This window comes from Xiphophorus maculatus, chromosome 15 (assembly GCF_002775205.1).
Source record: "Xiphophorus maculatus strain JP 163 A chromosome 15, X_maculatus-5.0-male, whole genome shotgun sequence".
NCBI lineage: Eukaryota > Metazoa > Chordata > Actinopteri > Cyprinodontiformes > Poeciliidae > Xiphophorus > Xiphophorus maculatus.
This window is the reverse complement of record NC_036457.1, coordinates 22237643-22259000: the sequence shown is the minus strand read 5'-3', so window position 1 is coordinate 22259000 and position 21358 is coordinate 22237643. Positions and strand designations below refer to the sequence as shown.

General features: G+C 40.9%; 1 protein-coding gene across 1 annotated transcript in view; it reads left to right on the top strand.

Annotated features, from left to right (window-relative positions):
* The first annotated feature begins 515 nt into the window (after positions 1–515).
* Positions 516–21358, top strand: part of rev3l (REV3 like, DNA directed polymerase zeta catalytic subunit) — a 56862-nt gene continuing 36019 nt past the window's right edge. Inside the window, exons 1-4 of the mRNA XM_023347919.1 lie at positions 516–1194; positions 17111–17300; positions 17394–17468; positions 19490–19650. Coding sequence (XP_023203687.1) covers positions 1056–1194; positions 17111–17300; positions 17394–17468; positions 19490–19650 — 565 coding nt within the window. The 5' untranslated portion in view covers positions 516–1055. The remainder of the gene's footprint in view (positions 1195–17110; positions 17301–17393; positions 17469–19489; positions 19651–21358) is intronic.

Below are 21358 nucleotides of genomic sequence, written 5' to 3'. Positions count from 1 at the left end.
GAATGGGTGGAGAAAAGTCTCAGGCGTGATAAGAGTTTCATCTTCCTGGGGAACTAAATCCGTAGAAATCCAGCGGCGATAGCGTGGGTATTTTTTTTTTTTTTTTTTTTTTACCAAAACCAAATAATTTGAGAAAAATAAACTCTGGTAGCTACAGCTAATTTTACTAAAAAGCATTCGAAGGAGGCAGCACACCTTTAGGATACATTAACATTATTTTTCAACTTAACTTTGAAAATTTCCGTTATCAGTACTTCCGTTAGGTCTATGACATAATTTCCTTACCGAAGGTCCCGTAGAAATAAATTGTACCTCAAATTGTTGGTAGGGTTTCTATGACTGCTGTGAATGTTTGAAAACATGTACTCTTATTAGTAGTGAAACTGAAGACCATAAATAACTAAATTAACGCATTCTTTGTAATTATCTGACTGTGACGCCTATATTTGCTTTGTTTTGAAACGAACATCGGAAGTACGGCATCATTGTGTCCAACTTCATCATCTGTTAGTTAACCTCCTGTATGTAGCCTATTATGGAAGAAGGGGGAGCAGAAGCCGGGGGTTGTCTGATTGAGAAGGACTGGCTGGGATTAGCTCTCTGAGACGTGATTTGGAAAGATAACGCTGCATACCGGAAGCCTGCGAAACCTCTTCCTCGGCTTTAAACAATAACATCACCGAGAGCTAAAATCACTAGTTAGCACTAAGTCCAGCATGGATCCAGCAGCTGGAGAGAACCGGGCAGCAGTGCACGAAGCAGCGGCAGCCCTCCGCCATCGAGGTTAGGTTTCGCGGCAGCAGCCGAACCTTTTACGGCGGTGACAGTCTAGGCGCGCGGAAGACACGGGAATCTTTGTTGCTGTTTTTTCTTCTTCATGGGACACAGCTGGGCTTTCTCTCGCTCTGTTACCATTTTTACCGCCGTGACAGCCCTCCATTTGGCTGACTTGGAGTAGCCAATAAGGTCCCGGAATCTTATGGACTCCCTACAATAGTTTTTTTTTTTAATCTTTTCTTTTTTCTCTACCGCTCTTTCTGACGGACGCGGCAGTCATGTTTGCAGTGCGCATAGTCACCGCAGACTACTATCTCGCAAGTCCCATTAAAGGCCTGGACGTGTGTTACTCTGAATTCAGGGAGAGTGAGGTGAAGAAGGTACCGGTGGTGCGGATATTTGGAGCAACGCCTGCAGGTTTGTCGCTCATTTTTCTTCCTTTGGAAAAAGAAAAGAAAAAGCAAAACAGCCTCACTTGTGCATTCTTTAAGCGCGCACGCGCGTGGGACGTGCTTGTTGCTGCTGTTTGGACTCTCGCGTGCACAAATACAGCGTTAAGGGAAACCTAGCGGGTCGGTGTTGTATGCAAAACGGCAGGAAGATGTAGTTTGGGTGTTGACACGTTGTGGCGACGCGACCTGAGCCGCTGTTGCTGCCAGCAGCAGCAGCAGCAGCAGCGGTGGGAGTCCTCCGCTCCCTCCTCCCCTCCGCGCTGCTTTGTTTTCTCCCCCTGCTCCATCACGGTGTGCTGGTGGTGGACATGTTTCTGCTGGTAGCAGTGGCACATATGTGCTGGGCAGGAGCAACTTCCAACCTCAGCGTTGTGGTCCCTTTCATTGTACTTCTAGCAACCTGTGGAGCGCGGACAGCGTGCTGCCACATTGTCTAGTCAGTTTGAATACGGTGCTATTAAAACAAACAAGCAAAAAAAAAAGACCGACAAGGAGTTCAGGGATATAAAAGGATACACGAGTGGACTGAATCAGCGTCCAGATGTGAAGAGCAGAGCTGTTAAAGCAGTGGTTGTCCTCCTGGTCACATAAAAGGAAAGTCCTTTGTGTGAGAACATCTTGTTTTTTATTTTATGCCTTAATTATTTCCATTAATAGAAATGTCAAAGATAATAAAAAAAAGAGGTATCAGTATGTGATTTAGACATTTCTCTCAGTTTGACACACTACCTTTACTGTATTACATGCATTTCTAAGATGTCCACTTTAGGCACATTAACACCCTTTCCCATATGCTCCCCCCCCCCACACACACAGAGACTGCAACACAGTATCATTTCCTTTCTTAATAGCCCAGCATTAACCACCTTTGCCAAATTACCTTGTTTTCTTTTCTCCCTATTTTTTCCCAACAGATCAAATGCAATTGTGTTCCCTTAACTATATTTTCAGTTGTTAGTTCCCCCACTTAAAAAAAGAAAGTTACCCCCCCCCCCCCTCTCCATTCCCCAATCAGCCAACCCCCGCTACATTGCAACCCCCCCTAAGGATTTATCTCCATTGAGGATTAAAGGATTTAGGATGGAGTAGGTTAGAGTGTCGGTTCTAATTTGGGCCTGTTTGCATCTACTTGTGTACGGTTGTGTTAAAACGAGGATTTCCACTTATCAAAACAGAATAAAGCTAATCTAGTACAAAAGAATCAGTCCCAATTATGAGCAGTGTCCCATTGCAATGAATATCATCTGGCTGGAAATTATGTTTGGGGAAAAGGAACAACCTGAGAAAATACAGCAGAATCCACTTGGTAACATCTGGGCATTCATTTTTTCTAAGCAGATGACAATACCTTGTGTGACACAACACAACAGTCAATTCTTTAAACCTTTTGCTAAAATGGCAACACCTTTGTTCTCTTGGTTCTAACCTTCCTTTGTGGGGAACGTTTAGCTTGGATACTACTGAGCTCTCTCTGTGACTGGTTCCCTCCATATTCTCACAGTTTCATCCTCCTCCGGCTCAGTTTAGGTTCATTTTATGACTCCATTCCCAGAAATAAAATCCCATTACCATCTGGAACATATTGCAGCAGACAGGGATCTTTCTTGTTTGTTTTTTCCCCAAAAATTCTTTCCTCATTGAAAATCGGACCACACCCTTCCAGGACCATTCACTCTCCGTGCTTTTCTTTTGTCCTTGCGTTTAGTTTAGTTGACCAGTGAGCAGTTTAGGTAGTTGTGTGCCAGCTAATCCCTGTTTTTAGCCACCATGTGGCTCTGGCTGGATCCCCAGGCCTCATGTTCCCTGTCCTTCCCTGACCTAAGCTGTGAACACTCCCATCCATCTCATGTGTAATTTGATGCCACACTTCCTGCTCCCACTCTCTTTCCCCTTGCTGGAAGTATTCAGTGGCGGTCCTGCTGGTGTGGCAGACTGTTGCATACGAGAGCATTCCTGGAGAGAGGAGGTACAGAAAATCTGTTGTGAAAGTTTTATTCCTGATCAGTTTGTTTCTAGCTTCACAGGCAGCAAAGTTCAGCATTAAACTACATTCACACTGCAACCTAAAGTTATTTTTAATTTTTTTGCCTTTATGCAACCCAAATCTGATCTTGTCATGACTCTCTGAACAACAGAGATCAGATTTTTACAAATGTGACTCAGACCACTTGGATATGCTTTCCTAAATCTTATCTTTTCAAATGTGACCTGTGTGTATAGCCAGGTCATTGATATTTGTCAAGTGTTACTGTTTTGTGTCCTGATATGTCGAAGCCGGAAGAACAGCAACAACAAGCGTAGCAAACAATAGAGCCAGGGATATAAAAGGATTTCCTTTCATTTTGGGAAATCTGTGATCGGCTGATAGTTGCATGTGAAGCCGATCTGATCCATTGATCCTATTTACCTCAGCAAAGGTCTAAAAATCAACCACTGTCCTCTTTTGCTCCCCCGTGAGTCTGAGAGAGGTTTGGCTGATTCGCCGGCCCACCAGGTCATGTCTGCACAGTTGCAGTTAACAATACTCACCCCAATGGTGCTAGCTCAGCAACTTTCTTTCTATATTTAACAACATTTCAGTAAAAAAAAAAAGAAGAAAAAAGGTATCAATCAAAATCAAAATTCGCAGGTCAGGCTTTTTAAAGATTGGTAACCAGGGATTGGCCAGAAAACTGCAATCGATGAACCCCAGCAGACGATAATGTGCTGGGTCAACTTTAAAATCCCAAGATACGCTACACCACTAGCATCCATGTTTACTTCCTCAAACACTGAGCTACACTACGTGTGATGTTACTGCGTCCTGTACTGCACATGTGGGACACTTTTAGGACATTTGCAGTTCACACAGGAGATCACATAAAAGTTACATTGGAAATGGGAACGACCACCCAAAAAAAAAGAAAGAAAAAAACAGATTTCACAAAAAAATCACAATTGAACATTAAGGCCTGCTGTGTTAATGGATCTTAAGAACTGATGAAGTGTCTGCAACCTTTTGAGGGTTGCCAGAATCGATTTTTCACAGTTGGTGATGGCTGGCTCGGCCCAGATGTTGCTGATAGATTCTGGGTCTTGAGGCGGAGAGGCTTGCTGGTTTGGATCTTTACTTGTACATCTAAATGTTTATTAAGTTTGCATAAACAGAGAGAGGGAAACTGCATGACCAGCCAACCAGAATGGAAGGCCAAGCAGGGACTGATTTGGCTCCCTCTCCAGAGTAATCCTTCAGTGATGGGTCTTTGCTTGTGTGCAAGGGTTGGCCAGAGATTGGGCAAAGTTTTATTAGAGGATCCATAACCAAAACTAATCTGTTTCTGTAACCTGATACCTAAAGTTTCAGTCTCTGGCCGAGCTTCTGTCTTCTTTGCAACTCCCAAACTCAGCTCCTCCAGACTAGCGGGATCAGCAATTAGCAAACACCTGCTGGAACTGAACATCTGCTGAGCTCATACTGCTTCACAGTTGTAAATGGCATCATAGAGAAGCACTGTTGTGAGAGTGTGCCAAAGGCATCAGGTAGTTTTCTTTAGACTAGATTCTTAAAGTTTTTGTTAGTCATCTGCTTGCTAAAGATGGCTAAGTTTTAGCATATGTTTTAGCATATGTTTTCTGCTAAACTAAGATTAGTTTTGTTATGATTGTGGCCTGGAAGTACTTATATGTAGAACTTTTAACTGGTCAGATAAAGGTCTAAATTCTTTTTTTTTTTTGATCGGTTGATCATTGACCAAATCTTCTCATGCTGAAAATCAGCCTATTCCTTCACCAGCTGATCCTGTGGTGTTCTTTTCTTTTCTCCTTGCTTCCTGTTTACTTGGGTTAATTTCAAGCTCTCTTCTAATTTCTGCCTGTGTTGCCTGTATTTAGTTTACAACTACTACAAACATAGGTTTGGCAACTTTTCCGTTTTTCAGTCACCAGGCATCCAGATGATTTGTGGTGTGCGGTATCTGGTTTCAGAGAGGCTTGTCCAGACACCATCAGGGCCGCCACAGCCGAAAGCTTTAATAGGTAAACAGGCGCTGAAGTCTTCCCTCAGCCTTTCACTCGTCTGTGTAAAGCACAAAAAAATTTGGGAGGAGGCTTTGTTCTTAGAGGCTGTAGTACCACAGTCTGGATGACTGACGGAAACCAGGAAACACCTTTAACTATAAGCTAAGTATATCAGGTGATACATGAGAGACCAAGCAGTTTTATTAGTAGTCACTGAACTGGATTATCTAATTCTACAATACCATAAGTCACATTTGGTAATTTTTTTTTTTTTTAAATCAGATGCTTTTTGTGACATAAAGTCTCCGGTGGCACTTAAAGCTTTTCAGCTAATGAATTTAATGGCTGTCATATCAGACATGGATCCATTATACTAGGATTAGAGATTGAAAGAACAGCCACTACTGCTGAAGGTTCAGGTAGTTTTCATATTATGCTGTTTAGGCCTGTTGCAATAAATTAATTAATCGCATAATAAATTAAAACAAGCTCAGTAATTCCCATTTGCATGATTTATTTTCTCTTTCTACCAAAATCTCTTCCCGTTCTAGTGTTAAATGGTCTTTAGAATTTTTTAAGTTTATTGATCTTTCACGGTGTGTTCTTCCATTATTATGCCATTTCCATTACATTACTTGCTTTTTGTAGTAACGTCTGGGACAATTTATCGCCCAACAAAATGTGTTCTGGCGACAGGCCTCATGCAGTTCGTCATGTTTCTGTGTTCTTTTCAAACACCACAAAAGAAACAAGATGTCCTTTTAATTTATCTTCTGCTCCTAAAAACAAAAGCGTCTTGCTTAAGTCTTATCAAAGGTCATGTCAGCATTTGATCTGTGAGATTTATTGATTATAGCTTATGCATTCTCAAAAATCAGAATGTTTTTTTTTCTGCATGTAGCCCCACCCACAGAGAAACAGGCCTCATCATCTCTCACTGCCATGTTTCCCATTAAAACATATTTCACGCTCAGACCTGGAGAAAAAAAAAACAGCCTACATGAACCTTTAATCCTTTCCATGCTGAGGCTGCTGTGTTGCCCACACCGCCCTTTCTTTAGCGGGGTTCCTTGTTTATCTGAGCATACAGTGGCTGCCTTGTTGTCCTTGCTGCTGTTTTGGCTCATTAAATCAGATTGATGGTTCTAGAGCTCAGTACAGCTCCTCTGCAGGTACTTGAATAACCCACAGTGAAGACTACAGGGATGACGCTGCCGCAGTCCTCTCCTCCTCATGGTTTCAGGTGGGACAGTAACATCTGGAGCTTTTTTCTCTCAGCAATATTCAAATTGTAAAATCCTAAGCCTGAGTATTTTTTGTCCTCTGTTGGAAAAAAAACCCCTCTCCATGTCTGTTGTTGTGGCCCAGCTGTTAGAGTGATCCAGACACAGGGACACACACAGCAGTTGGATAATCTCAATGAAACCATGATTTGGCTTTAAATCTCATGTTCTCAATCAGGGAACTGCAACTCCAGTCCTCCAGAGCTACCATCCTGTAACCTCAACACAACTGAATCAAATGAATGGTTAAAACTGTAGTAGGTAACGTTTTATATAAGAATGTTTTCTTTTAGGATATATGTTGAAATTATGTGACGGTGTAATATGAGACAGATAATCTGAAAAAAAAAAAAATCAAGTTCCTCTGCCTCTTCCCTGTGGTCCTACAGCTGCCTGTCAGAAACAACCAATCAGAGCCAGGAGGAGGGTCTTAGCGTTGTCAATCACTTTTCTGTACGTGCTGCTCACATCCTCCTCTTGCTCTCTGCTAGTCTACAGCTTCTTCTCCACACAGGAGCCTGCTGTGAATATGCAAGCTAGTTATTCTCCAGGAACTCTTTGTTCGTGGAAAACAAAGAGTTTTCCAGGAACAGTAAGTTGTTTCTCTACCATTAGCACAGCTGCATCTTGTACACAAGTGTGATTGTCTAACAGCCACCTCCCGGCTCTGACTGAGTTTTGTATTTCTGCAGATAGCAGTAAGACCACAGGGAGAAGGTAGAAGAGCTCCTATATATGTATCCCCCCCCACATTATCTGTCTGATCATATGCTGTCAGGACATAGTGACAGTTTTAAGAAATAAAAGCACATCTTGTGAAAGTCATTTGAATATTAAAAAGCAACAGTTGCAGTATTTTACCCAGAATACAAATGCAGATTTACATTTCCAATTAATAACTAAGCAAATTACAACTTCTTTAAACTGGATGCTTCAGGTACTGCCGGTTATAATGTTGCTGAAGGGTGAGCTGGCCTTCATTTATCGCCATGGCGAGCAAGTAGGCCTTTTGGGAGCAGATAACAGAAAGTGTGTGTGTTCTTTGATTTAATTTCAGGAACACACCAGCATTTAATATGGAAATGCTGGTTAATAGCAAGGCCACTGTGAAGCAGGTTTTTACTGAAGCTGACCATTCTTCTGTTGTTTATCAGCTGTCTAAAGAGAGAGGCCCATGTTGGCGCGTGGTGTCGGGTCATGTCAGGTCCCCTGGCTTGTCTCCTGCATCATCAAGAGAAAAAAAAGAGGGGAGGGCAGCTATGGAAGCCAAAAAGAAGGCTCCCCACTCGGTGGTCCTAGAGGGCTATTGTTAGTGCTGGTAGGAGAATCCTGCAGGGGTTAGCAGCAGAATAAGACCTTGTTGAAAGTGAATGAGAGGGTTAGGGGTCCAAGAAAAACCTGAATCAGAGCTTAGGTGGGTTAAAACTGTGATGCTCTGCTGTCTACCATTGAGGACTGTGTGGATGTGAGGCATGCTTGTGCACAAACACCCCGACAATGCAGATTAATGCTTGTGGTGCAAACATATTTGTGGAAGTAAACTACATTCAGAGAGTTTCTGTGAAGATGGTTTATAAAGAGCCTGCTCTTTTGTTTGCTTCTGTGAGGAGGTCTTGGAGAATGTTCATTTGGTATGGAGTGCAATCAAACAAATATGCTTTGTTCTTTACAGCAGCAGTCTGCATGCATTTCAGCTGCAGGGTGCATTCGCGAAAGTCTGAACTCTTTTACCTCCTCACAGTTCAGCGTTGCTGTAACCACGAGCCTTTACTCAGTAGGCTTCACACTGCCTGAGTCCTTATGATCAATTCTTAATTCCATAGCAGTGTACGCTTAATCTGAGGAAGTAGAGCAGAGAGAAGAGGTGGAGAGAGTTTCTGGCAAAAAAAAAGGAGAAACACAAATGGAGTGTTTATCTCTCTGTGCCATTAAAAACTGTAATAGGCATCTTCAGCTTGAGTTCTGTCTTCTTTCCAGTGAGGTGATGAAACCCCTGCGCTGTTACTTTCATGTGTTAACTTCCTCTCTATACCCCCAGTGGCTACCTCACACAAAATGTAGATCTTCTTCATTGCCTCAAAATGAAACCCTTGTTTCTTAACAATTTTTCGTGACCATTTGTTTTGCAGACCGTAATCTGTTAACGATGCAGAGAGAATGACAGAAGCCAAGAAGAAGGGAGCAAAAGGAGAGGATGAAGGAGGGGAGGGTGCTGTTGAAGAGAGCAGGCATACGTGTGAGCATTGCTCCACCAATGCGCCAGCAGAGCCGACGTTCCGTTCCCACTCCTCATGATGTGTGCCGGAGAGTGAGACGCGCTGTGAATATCAAATTTAGAGAAGCAGAGAAAAGGAGGGCAGGCCGTGCTCAGAAATCTCCGTTGTGTAGTGAAAACCCACAGCGGTCCTCTGATCGATGCATTAATGAGTCGGTCTGTAGATGCAGGCAAACTGTCACACACTAACACACACACACACACACACACACACACACACACACACACACACACACACACACACACTGTCATCCAGCAGATTGGGATTTACTAGCTTTAAAAGTTCTTCTAGAACTTTGAAACTGAAGGACGTGTGTGTACGGCATAACAGGATGCACTTTGCTGAGTTTTGTGACCAGGGTATGAATGGAAATCTCTGGATGTTATCAGAGTAGCTGCAGGCAGCTGAAGGATTCCCTCTGTCCTGCTCAGGCAGCCTCTCTCTCTGCTGATCCCTGGTGTCCTGCTCCAGGTAAACATGGGACATTATGACAGTCCCTTAGTGAGATTTAATTTATAAAACAGGATGTACAATGTTGTTATTATTAGTATTATAATATACATGCTTTTACAAAAATCTTGAATAAATAGCTCCTTAAAGTACTGTATTTAACTTTTCAAAAAAATGTTTTAGACATTTGTTAAAACTGCCACCAAGTTGTGAGAATAAGACAGATAATCTATGAAAAGATCAATCTTCTCCTCCTCCTCACTGAACTACTATTGCTGCCTGAAGAAATGCCCTGCTCCAAAAACTACCAAGAGGAGGGTCTTAGCGCTGTCAATCACCCTCATGTACTTGCTGCTAAATCTGCTAACAGCAGAGAAACAGCTGACTGTTCCAGGAAAACAGTTTATCTGTCATCATTAGGTGGCTATGCTCAGACCCGCCTCCTGGCTCTGATTGGTTGTTTCTGAGAGAAGGCAGAGGAGCTTCATTTTTTGTTTAGCAAATTATCTGTCTCATACCAAACTTTCACGACATGGTGACAGTTTCAAGTTTCAACAAATATGTAAAAAAATATATTTTTTTAATAAAAGTTGCATACTGCACCTTTAAGGTTAAATGTTAGTCGGTTACATTGATTTTGACGTAAATGAGTATCTTAAAAAATTTCACTTTTTGTGCATTGATTATATGAAAAATCATATTATTTTGCTAACCCTATTACGTACGTTCCAGTGTGGCTCTCTACTAAGGAACATAATGGGGTGGGAGAGCATTCTTTTAGCCAGCTGACATGCAATACTCAGCAGAAGGTAGGGTGAGCTGCAGAAATCTCAGGTTATAGTAGGGTTTTCTCTGGAATCTCACTAAAAGGACTTTAAACTTTAGGTTTAGTGTGACTTAAAATGTTAAACAGTTTTAAAACGTGTCTTTTAAGGATACATCGAACCTCGAACCCTGCCTATGTTTATTCCAGCTTTTATTTATTTATTTTTTTACTGAATATCATCAGCTTTTTAAAAATCTTTTGCTGCAGTCCATGTTGCGTAGAGGGGAAAGAGTGTTTTCAACAGGAGCTCCTTTGCCCTTTGTTCTCACCTCATGCCCCCCTGCCCCTAGCCCCCAGGCCTTTCTTGCTGGCCTCCTGTGAACTCTGAGCTCCCCACCGAATGCCTTTAAACCGCTGGGGGCAGCCCCTACCCTCCTCCTCCACTCATTCTGTGGCCCCACACTCACATTCCTTAACATCAGGTGGTCACAGTCATTATTTGGGACAAATTGGAAGTGGATCCAAGTGAACTGACAAAGCCCATTTTGATGCTGTGTGGAGTGTTTTCTGACCAGAATGACGCACGGGTTAAAACATCAAATATCATTTAAAACTCACTGCAAAGTAGATTACAATTTAATCCAATAGTTCTTAGAAAATGTTAAAAGATAAGGGCACCATTGCATGCGGTCAGTCCAGATAAATATGAGGTGATTTGTGTTCAGTGTGTCTCTTAGTGAGAGCACTCTGTGCCCTGTCTTGCTGCTGCCTTCAGGCTGTGCTTGGCCTACATGTCCCATGCTGATGGGTCCTAGTATTGATAGGTGCAGTGCTGGTCCCAGAAAGACCCACTAAAGTTGTCTACTCTTCTTCTACCAGCAGGGGGTCCGCAACTTCCATTATGCACACTTTAAAAACTTCAATTTTGTTGTAATGTTTATGAAGAATGAGCATGGATTTAAATTTGTTTATGAACAACAAATTAAATAGAATTTCACATTTCATAAGTTTATATTTATTTGTGATTTTTAAAAATGTATATTAACGTCATAACGCCATGAAACATTAAAGAAAAGTTTTCCCGCTTTATTAAGTGTAAAAGCTTATCACATTCACTCTTAAAGAGTAAATTCTTCAGTAATCTATAACTTTACTTGGATGCTTAAGCACCGGGTCTTGTTTCCTGACTCTGAGTTTGCTTTGAAAAACATGACTGAGTCAGAGATATAATGGTTACTTGATTGTGTTATAAAATGCCACTATATGCCTGGAAAACACATATTACTGCCCCTTTAAAAGTTACCAGTTACCACCTATATCTGACTTTTTTCATTGCTGACTGAACAGCACAATTCTATGATCTACAGATATACAGACTGCTGCCTTCAGCTGCAGCCACACTCCTCAGCCAGCAGAAACAAAGTCACAGCTGACCAGCATCATACTGCAGTCAGGCTCTATTTCTTTGCCCATATTTCTAAAGACTCAGGATATTCCGCAAAGTGACGGTGGGCGTTCGGTGCCTTCCAAGTCACCATCTGGTCAGCTTCAACCTTTCTGCTCAGAGAACAGGCTCTGCAGCGTTCTGTCTGTGTCCTCGGCCAGGGAGGTGTCTGGGAGAGCTGGCAACAAGGTCTGGACATCTTTCCTTTTTCAAGCTCATCATGTAGAAGTGACACATGGTGGTTACACGGTGCTTAAGGGAAGCTGCTTCACACCCACTGAGAAGGGGCCACTTGTCTTAGCTTCTCATATTAGCAGATTTAATTCAGCTACCATTTGGTGGTAGTAACGCTACCTGCAAACGCTCTCTGTACATTTCTTTTAATCTGCATTTGCTGTTTTTAATGAGTGTAGTATTATTACTCTTATGTTCTGACTTTGCTCTATTTTACACTTGGTGGAAATCTGAATGCTCCACTTTGACTATCTGCTGTTGCATCTAATATTACCACTGTGCCACAATAAAGTAGTTTTTATTTCATTCTTTAAGAATAGTGTTTGTTGCTGAAACGGTCATTCCTTATTAGCATTCAAATTGTCTAATAGTTGTAATAACTTTATAACATGACATGTAATGTGATGTAGACAGTTGCCTATTGCATTGTGTGTGAAGGGAAACTGTCTCCATCTTATCTATAATCTACTTGTTTGGACGTCCGATATTAACTTTAAAATATTACTTTCCTCATTGCTGCTTCTGCTGCTTCGCAATCGAATCCATTCCACTTGATTGATTAAATACTCACAATGCGAAAACTCCACTCTGGGTTTTCCGGGTTACCGGCAAGAACTCGCTGCACGGTTATACTCCAAGCACAACAACACTAGTGCAGCTCGCTGAAAATATAACAACCTATCATCAGTCCCATTGATGTCTCGATGTCTAGTTTGTGTCATGAGGTGGTAGAACTTTTTGCTTTAAATGTGGTAATGCTAATGGCTCACCTGAAGTAACTGCAATAGAGTTGCAGATGTGTCTTTGTTGAACAGAAGTCTAAGGGAAGTGGAGGTTTATCATTTTCAAAATAACATATTTTTCAAAAATAAAGTACTCCAGCCACACAGGAGAGTGATGAAACCTGCATGATTATAGGAACTACGTCTCCTTCCAGTGCACCTAAGAACAGTTGTAAAGGACATCATGGAGAAAGAACAACTTCTTCAAGAGACAGAGGCCAATTTCAAGGTATAAAATTGTTAAGTCAGTTTTCTTTTAAGTCATATTTTCTACAGCATTTTATAACAACTGAATGTATAGTTACTTGGTTGTGCTTTAAAATGACACCGTGTCTGGAATAAAGAAGTGAAATGTCACATATAATGTCCTGATATGAAACAGAGCTGGAGTGTGATACCAGCTCTCCTATCAGAGCCATACTTGCTACAGCCTGACCCAGACTCTGACCAAAGATCATACAATGCAGCTCTGTGTAATTACACAGCAGGGAGCATAAAGTTCTTGTGCGCTGACTGCTCATCTGTATATTTGCTCCCCTTTGTCCTCTGCAGTTAATTTGGAGAGCAGATGATGGCAGTGGATCCATTAGAAAGCCTGTGATTTACAGGGTTGTCACCCTCCTCTGTTCTCCCTCTCCTTTCATTGCGCTCTTAATGCTCTCTTCCTCAGCAACACACACACACACACTCTAATGCACAAACACTGATCCATGCTCACTGCCTGGCTGCTTGTGCCTGATATTTTTTATCGTGCCTCAGCAAGTAAACACTAAAGCCTCACTTTCAGCATGGTAATCTGGGGCTTCACTTCATGAAGTCTTTGTTTTAATCCATTGGAATGACAAGAACATATCTGCGAACACCACTGCTATTTAATTCAGGAAAGGCAATTGGGTGGACATGGTGCCACCAGAGCTGCTATGATTTGATAGAAGCTATTGATTGGCTGCTGTTGTGATCCAGAATGTCTGTTTCTGTCTGCCATTAACTGGATTCATACATTTACTGGGCCACACACAGAAGCCTTCCAGCTTTTCTAATTTCATCGACAGGCCTTGGTGTGTTTATGTGCATTTGTGTTTTTCGGTGGAAGCATTTTTATTTTCTGGAGACTCCTCATTATGTGTGCGTCTGCAACTTTAAGCTGTTGTGTTTTCTGAGTAAATTATAACATGTCCAAGCCAAGTTAGGCTACCTAACCTGGTCGGTTAGGCCGGGTTCTTTGTTCTTTGTTGACCTCAAAGACTAGAAGAAAGTGAGCGGCTGTGAAACTGGATGTCTATCCTTCAGATTATTCCTGCTCTTACCTCGGTGTATGTCCTGTCGCCTAGCAACCGTGACTGTGCTAAACATAAGCTGGTTACAAATGGAGCTCAAAATTTTGCTGAGTCTCATTTATTATTTGTAATCCTTACTTGATTAATTGATTCATATATATATATTTATGTGTTTATTTTAACATGCTAAGCAGACATTCGGACTGTCTGGTGGAGGTAAAGCTTCGCTACGTCTGTAAAATATTTCTACCAGTAGCGCGTAGCGGCGGTCCAACAGCGAGAGCAGAACCAGCGTCTTACACCGCCAGCTTTTAGACTTGAATTATTTTTCGGGTTATTTGTTTAGCTTTCTGACCGTGATGCTAATCCGAGTGAATGTTGGTATTGTGCGCTGCTTTACCTGCCCTCTGGCCTCTCCGGATGTCTTGTTTTCCTGCATTGAGCCTCGATGTAGCCAAACTCCGTCCAGCGCTTGTTTTTTAAATGCCATATTAGACTCGTGTTGATGCTTTTTCACGTGCTTCACCTCCGATGTCATTTTCCGCCGCAACACGCAAACTTCCCCATTCAGCGTTATAGTTCCACACGACAGGATTTGTTGCTGCGCACTTGCGCAGTGTGAAGGAAAGCGGAGATGAGCTCCACACTCAGGCTGCGAAGTGAGTTAAAGGTGATCGGTCAGGCACCGTTTTAGCCATGCTCTGAATTTTGATGCGTTTTACATTATGATCATCTTAAACAGTTGTTAAATCTTCTATGTAAAAGTTAGGTTACAAAATATCCAGAGAATAAACTTCTCCTGGTTGTTTCATGAATAGGTTGACACTCCAGTTTGATGAGAACAGGACATTCTTTTCTTTCAGGAAGATACAACTTTCAGTTCTTTCCATCTCTACTTCAGCTCATCTGGCTTCTATTACTTCAGGAATATCTCAGGCTTTCTCACATGAAAAGATACACCCACTCACCCTCCTAATGACACAGACTTTGCTCTTATTTTATGGCCCCCATCTTCTCTCCCATGTTTTTCCCTTCATTCCGAGATAAATTTTATTTCTCATCTCCATCTTTCAGTCATTCTCTGCACTAACACTTCTTCTTCTTCACCTCTCATTTTGCCGCCTGACCAGCTGGGTGGAAAGAATCACTTGTTTATCTCTCCCGCTGTCCATCAAGGACTTTTGCTTTGCTGGTGTCGTCGCCTAGCAACTGCAGCAGAAGCTGGTATTGGCTGCCTGTTCTGTGTGTGTGAGACGGAGAGCAGCTTCTCGTTGACTCTGTGGAGGACAGACAGACGCATGGCGCGCTCACTGCTCCCTCGGCGTCGTGCCGCTGCCAGCCTTTGTGTGACTGGTGGAGTAGCGGAGCGGTGGCACACCTTGGTGAGGTCCACCTGAGAGACAAATACACACTCCCTGTCTTCCTTTCTTTTGCTGTCAGACTATGGTTTCTGTCAGTGAAATATATATTTTTTTAATTGGAAAGAAAATTGTTTTATGCATCAGACATGTCTACCTCTCCTACCCATCAGAACTATGCTGATAAATTTATTTGGATATGTAGACTATAATTATATGGTTAAACAGCTACTGTAGTATTTTTTAAGCAATGTGTGGTGCAAGGAAACCCTTTATTAGTAGGGCACTGGGCATATAGCAATACAGGTGCTTTAGAGCACCAAGTTAGCTGTGGCTGTATAGAGGATTAAAATGTGAAACACTTGACCAAGACGCACCTAAAGGGTGTTTTCACACCTGATAGTTCTGTAGACTTGGTTTGATCGGAGACTAAATATAAAAACATTTGTCCCATTTTCAGCTGGTGAGGTTTGCTTTCACACTGCACTGTTGAGCAAAACGAACCAATTCAAAACCATGTTCATCCCCTCACCTGTAGGGGCGCTGTACCAATAACCATTGAAGGAAATGACACAAAACCTTCTGAAGAAGACACTGAGCATAACTTCTCTCTTTGCAAAATGTAAACAAAACATATTTTAGTGGTTATAGGATTTCTCTTTGGTCTTTGTTAAAAGACCAAAGAAACCCTCATGAAATGACTCATGAGGGTCATTTCAGACTCTCATGTTTTTTGTGGTTGTATTTACCCAGAATACACTTCATTAAAGTCCACTTTTTGCTTTTGGCACGGTCTCCGGACTGCTTGGTAACGTTAACTGAAGGCCTAGGTTTTTAAAACCCACAGTCAGCCAAAAACTCATAGAAGAATTTCTAGCAGGAGTTACAAAGTATATTTTATATTTTTTAAACTGGCTCACCCATGAACCCTTTTTTATGTGATCTTACTTTGAAGTGATATCAGCTAAAAGCACAACCTCACTTTATAGTTTATTTCCAAATCAGAAGCTTAATTTACTTGAACTCTTAATAAAAAGGAAAATGAAGTCCTCACTCTTATCATCTTGGTTCTGGAACCAGCAGGAATATATGCTCTTCCTCGACATTTGGAACCTAATATTATAAGACAACATTATGTTGTGGACTTGTTTCTGAACATGTGAAGACATGTCCTGATTTAAAAGTCCCGCTCTGTGTTGCCTCCTCCTGTTCATCTATCAGTAAGCATTTCCCTGACTCTGGGTATGGTTGTGCTCAGAGGGAGAGGCTCTTATTGATTTCATGTTCTGCCTTGATGTTCATACTCTACATGCCTGTAGATAGCAGTTATGTGAGTGAGCCTGGTACCTTCAGTGTGTAGATTCAACTCAAAATCCATAGTTTCCTGGGTCTTTCTTTTCTTTCATCAGTTTCTACTACACTTTGACTCTATCATCTCTGCCATTAAAAATATATATTAAGTGTAGGCACCCATGACACTGGTAGTCCTTCCAACATACTGGATGAACAGTTTACACATACGGCACTTAAAATATAATATTTGACCAAATATTGCATCAAAGTGGTCCTTTAAGATTGAGATGCTACAGACATGGAAAATCCAATGACAACTGTTATTCAATATGAAATATTTTCATTTAAACTGGCTAAAAAATTAGCTCTTGGAGGACACCTACTGGCCTGGAGGCCCTAAAAAGCCATATAGTTTGCTTTTGTCTTGGGCCGACCTCTGACTATTACACTTAATATTTTTGTTGTTTTAGCTAATAAACTGCATTCGTTTCCAGTTTTGGCATTATGAATGTTTGCTGCACTTATTCATAAAGCTTTTCAGTCACAGCCGATCACATGGGAAACGTTTAGAAAATGAGTAGAATATGTTTGGTGACGCTGATTTAGAGGAGGAAGTCCCGTCAATGCGTTGCCTGTTCCGTTGTTGGCACATAGAACAGAGATAACAGAATCAAAACAAAATGAAAACAAAAGCCTTACATCTTGTTTCTGTTGTAATGCAGGTCAGAAGACATGTCTCCACCTTCACGGTGTGTTCCCATACATCTATGTGCCATATGATGGCTGTAGACAGCAGCCGGAGCGCTACATGCGACAGGTGGCCTTCAGCATCGACAGGGCCCTCAACGTTGCCATGGGAAACCCAGCCGCCAGCACCCAGCACGTCTTCAAGGTGGTGCTGGTCTCTGGCATGTAGGTGTCTCCCAACTGCTGGGTTTTACCAATGACACTAAACACAAATAACGCGCACTTATTCACTAATCTGTTTGTTTTATTTTCTTTTAGGCCTTTCTATGGTTATCATGCCAAGGAGAAGCACTTTATGAAGATCTACTTGTACAATCCTCAGATACTGAAAAGGTAAAAATGCTGGTTAAAACGTTGTGAAAGGGTTAATAGAGAAGCCATGTTGTGATGACTTCCTGAAGGCAGAGTTTCAGAAAGAGCAGCAGTTTTTAAAGAGATAGTGGCCCAATTTCAAGACATTAGATTACAAAGACAAATTTCTTTAAAGTCATTTGATATATACAGTATTCTTATAACAACTGAAGGTAACATAGTTACTTGATTGTGCTATAAAATAACTCTACATTCCTGAAAAATACATAGTACTTTAAAGGAATATTTCAATTTCACCAACTTTTATCTTTTAACCGAAAGCTGCCCAGTCATAGTCCCAATGTGAATCATTGTACCATATTTGAGTTATTGTGTGGAAGTTTGGGGCAATACATACAAAAAACCCTGCAGTATCTATACACAACGCAAAACAAAACAACATAGAGTTACAAATTGGAAACACACAAATGCAGTATTAGTCAATGATGGAAATAGCTGAGAGGTTAAATTTAATTGATTTAATGATTTACTTCCGATATTTTCTTAATTTATGGAAGGACAAAAGTCTATGGATCTGACTTGAGGCCTAAACAATCTGCAAGAACAGAGAAATTTTCTCTCCTTGAGCTGCAAGTATAGAATAACATTCTGTTCTTGCAGTTCTGACAGCTTGTTCTTTACACGTCATCTGGGTAGAACGTTTTCCCCGTGTTGTTTATGGGAACTATTATATAAATGTGAGAGCTGTGCAGTGAGCTCAGGATCACACTAATGAAAATCTAGACATTTGTTTGTTTAGGAAGCTTTGTGATCAGGGTTGCCTTGGATCATTTGCATTTGGACAATAAATTAATAACAAAATGTACCATGATAGACATGTGATCAGTATGAATAGATAATGCATCTGACATACTATTCAATATATAGAATATTCATTAAACTCCAATCCAGAACCACACAGCATTCTGGGAGATGTAGGCAGATGAAAGTCTTTAGCTATTCAATCTCACAGCCAACTAAGCAATATGAGTGGCATCAATTGACTCACTCACTTTTTGGTTACTTAGCAACAACTTGTTGCAAGGTAACCAGTAATCTATGCAGCGCTTTCACAGAGCCTCATAACTGCTTAAAAAATAAAAACAGCAGCATGGAGTAAAAACTGGATAAAACAGGAAAAGTCACACCACCAGTTTAGCAGTATTTCAGATATTTAAAATAAAAGACTAATCAATAATTATCTTTATCAACTGATATGAAATGCTTATATTGCAATAAGTGTTTTAGCCATATTGTCCAGCGATTGGATACATTCTCATTCAGGCACACCCTCATTTCTAAATTCCACTCTGTTTTCCACTGGATTTGACCTCCCACTTATAGATCAGCACTGACTAAGGGAAAACTGGACGATTATGATCTGTTGTTGATCGATTGGTACATCTCTGATCCATGTTTAATGCCAGATATATAATTGTTTTGACATGTTTTTTAAATGTCCACTGGAGACTTAAAAAGTACAAAAGACATAATTATTTAATTATCGGCAACAAACCAGGACAGAAAACAAGCATACATATAATCTTTACCTTCGCCTTTAAGTAAAATTAGTCATTCATAAACTTAATTAGACAGACATAAATATGTTTAGGCAGTTCATCATTGTCACAATTAACTCTTGGTAAATGCTCACTCTGGCTTACATTTGGATGTCTGTGAAGCTGTGATAAATATAGTATTTAATAAACCAGCATCAAAATGCGTTCTAAGACACAAGCGACCAGTTCAGAAACATCTATCATCTCTATTTGGTTCCATATTTAATTTGTGTTCAAATATATTTAGATCGGACTGCTGCGATTGTCTTCTTTAGTTTTAATTCTTATGGCAGAGAAAACATGTCCAAAGATTTACAGTAATATTTCAATAAAACATCTCGTTTGTTTGTTTTTTTACATTATTAGAAGGAGCTGAAATCAACACAGTCTACTTCTTTTCATATCCTTTTTACTGAACTTCTTTAAAAAATATTTTTTTCCCAGAGTGTGTGAGCTATTACAAAGTGGAGCGGTGATGAATAAGAGTTACCAGCCTCACGAGGGCCACATTCCCTACCTGCTGCAGCTCTTCATGGACTACAACCTGTATGGCATGAACCTGATAAACATGGCAGCAGTGAAGTTCCGCAGGAGCCAGAAGAAAGGTAAGCTCAGCTGCAGGGATCTGTCTGTTTTCTCACAATGTCTGCTTTGTCCAACTGGAGTTTCTGACACAAGTTTAGATTTACATCTTTATATAAAATTTTATTCAGTGTTTACCCAGACTTTATAGCTGTACCATTTAAATTGGTTAAAAATCAACAATCCTGAGCAGTTGTGATAACTTTAACCTATAACTCAGAACATAAACAGTAAAAAATATTTTACCAGTTAAAATCTCTTAAAAAGTGAGATTTTTCTATGCAGTGTTTCTATGTGTCTCCATAGAGACACTGAAAGCAAAAGTCTGCGTTTCCTTTAATAAAATATTTCTACTAAGGTTGCAGGATTTTATTAATGAATTTGAATACAAATCCTAGGATACTGATACTCTGCATCGGTCACCGGTAAATGTTGTTTGCAAACAAAAATACACAACACGCAGAGATGACTGAAATAAAATGCTGGGGACATTCAGCCAGTGAGCAATGTTTTGCATATTCCCACCATATAGCCCCACCTTTAGTTTAGGATCCATCCACAAATTCTTTCCTCAACAACCACCAAGGTCTTTGGAGTAGATTAACTACTTCTGTTTGATTTTTCCGTGGTTCCAGGAGTGGGAAGGAAGCAGGGAGAAACAACCCTGGTTGCTAAGGTTGCCTTCACACCGGCCCTGTTTAGTCCATTTTAATTAAACTCCAGTACATTTGGCTAGAAAGTCTGGTTTGTTTTGGGAGGCGTGAATGCATTACCAAACACTAAGACGAACCAAAAAGGTGAACTCTGGTCCACCTACACACCTAGATCTCGGTTCGTTTGAAGTGAACTCTGATGCAGTTCGCATTCATATGTGGTTTTCTTGTCATTTCAACTTCAGTGGTTCTTGGTGCAGCGCCCCCACAGGTGAGGAGATGAACAGGTTTTTCAAAGGTTTTAGTTTGTTTGACATAGAGAAACTGAGCAGCTGAAATGAAACAAATGTTGCAACTTTGGTTCCCAACCAAACGGAGTTTACTGGACAATCAGGTTTGAACACATCCAAAACCCCAATAAGTTTACAGAAAGTAACGTCCTTTACCAGAACTTAATGACATACTTTTATTTAAGAAAATCCCAATTGACTGACTTCTAATAAAAGGAGGTTCTAATGATTGATCTACTTCTATACGTTTGAAATCAATGGAGGACTCTAAAGCTCCATGGAACAAAGACAACAAAAACCCAAATATTGGACACACCTGCTTATCCCCCCCGAGCCTCCCTCAAATTTGAACTTTAAAAGCAAGTTGTTAATCTAGGATCAAGGGGATTAAAGGCTTGGCTGCAAAAGGTCAATTTAAGATGAATGAAAACTTTAATGTGTTCTGAACTCCAGAACACAACTTCAAAACTGAAAGTCTCCCTGATAAGAGCCTGAAAACCCGAAACGTTTCAGACTATTTTACTCTGCAGACGTCACACAGTAGCATCGGTGTAATTGAACTAAAAAAGTCTGGGTAAAACTATTGTTCACTGTACTCACACATCGCTACAAGTATTTACACCCTTGTTCTTAAACAGACATTATTTTTTCACCCTGAAATTACCTGAAGCAATCTGAAAACCAAGTTGCGCCACAACCGCAGTTCTATTTTCAGCTGTACTACCTCAGGTCCTCACAGAAATTTGTGCGTTGCATGTCACACTCTACAGACCTTCTGAATTGTTCCA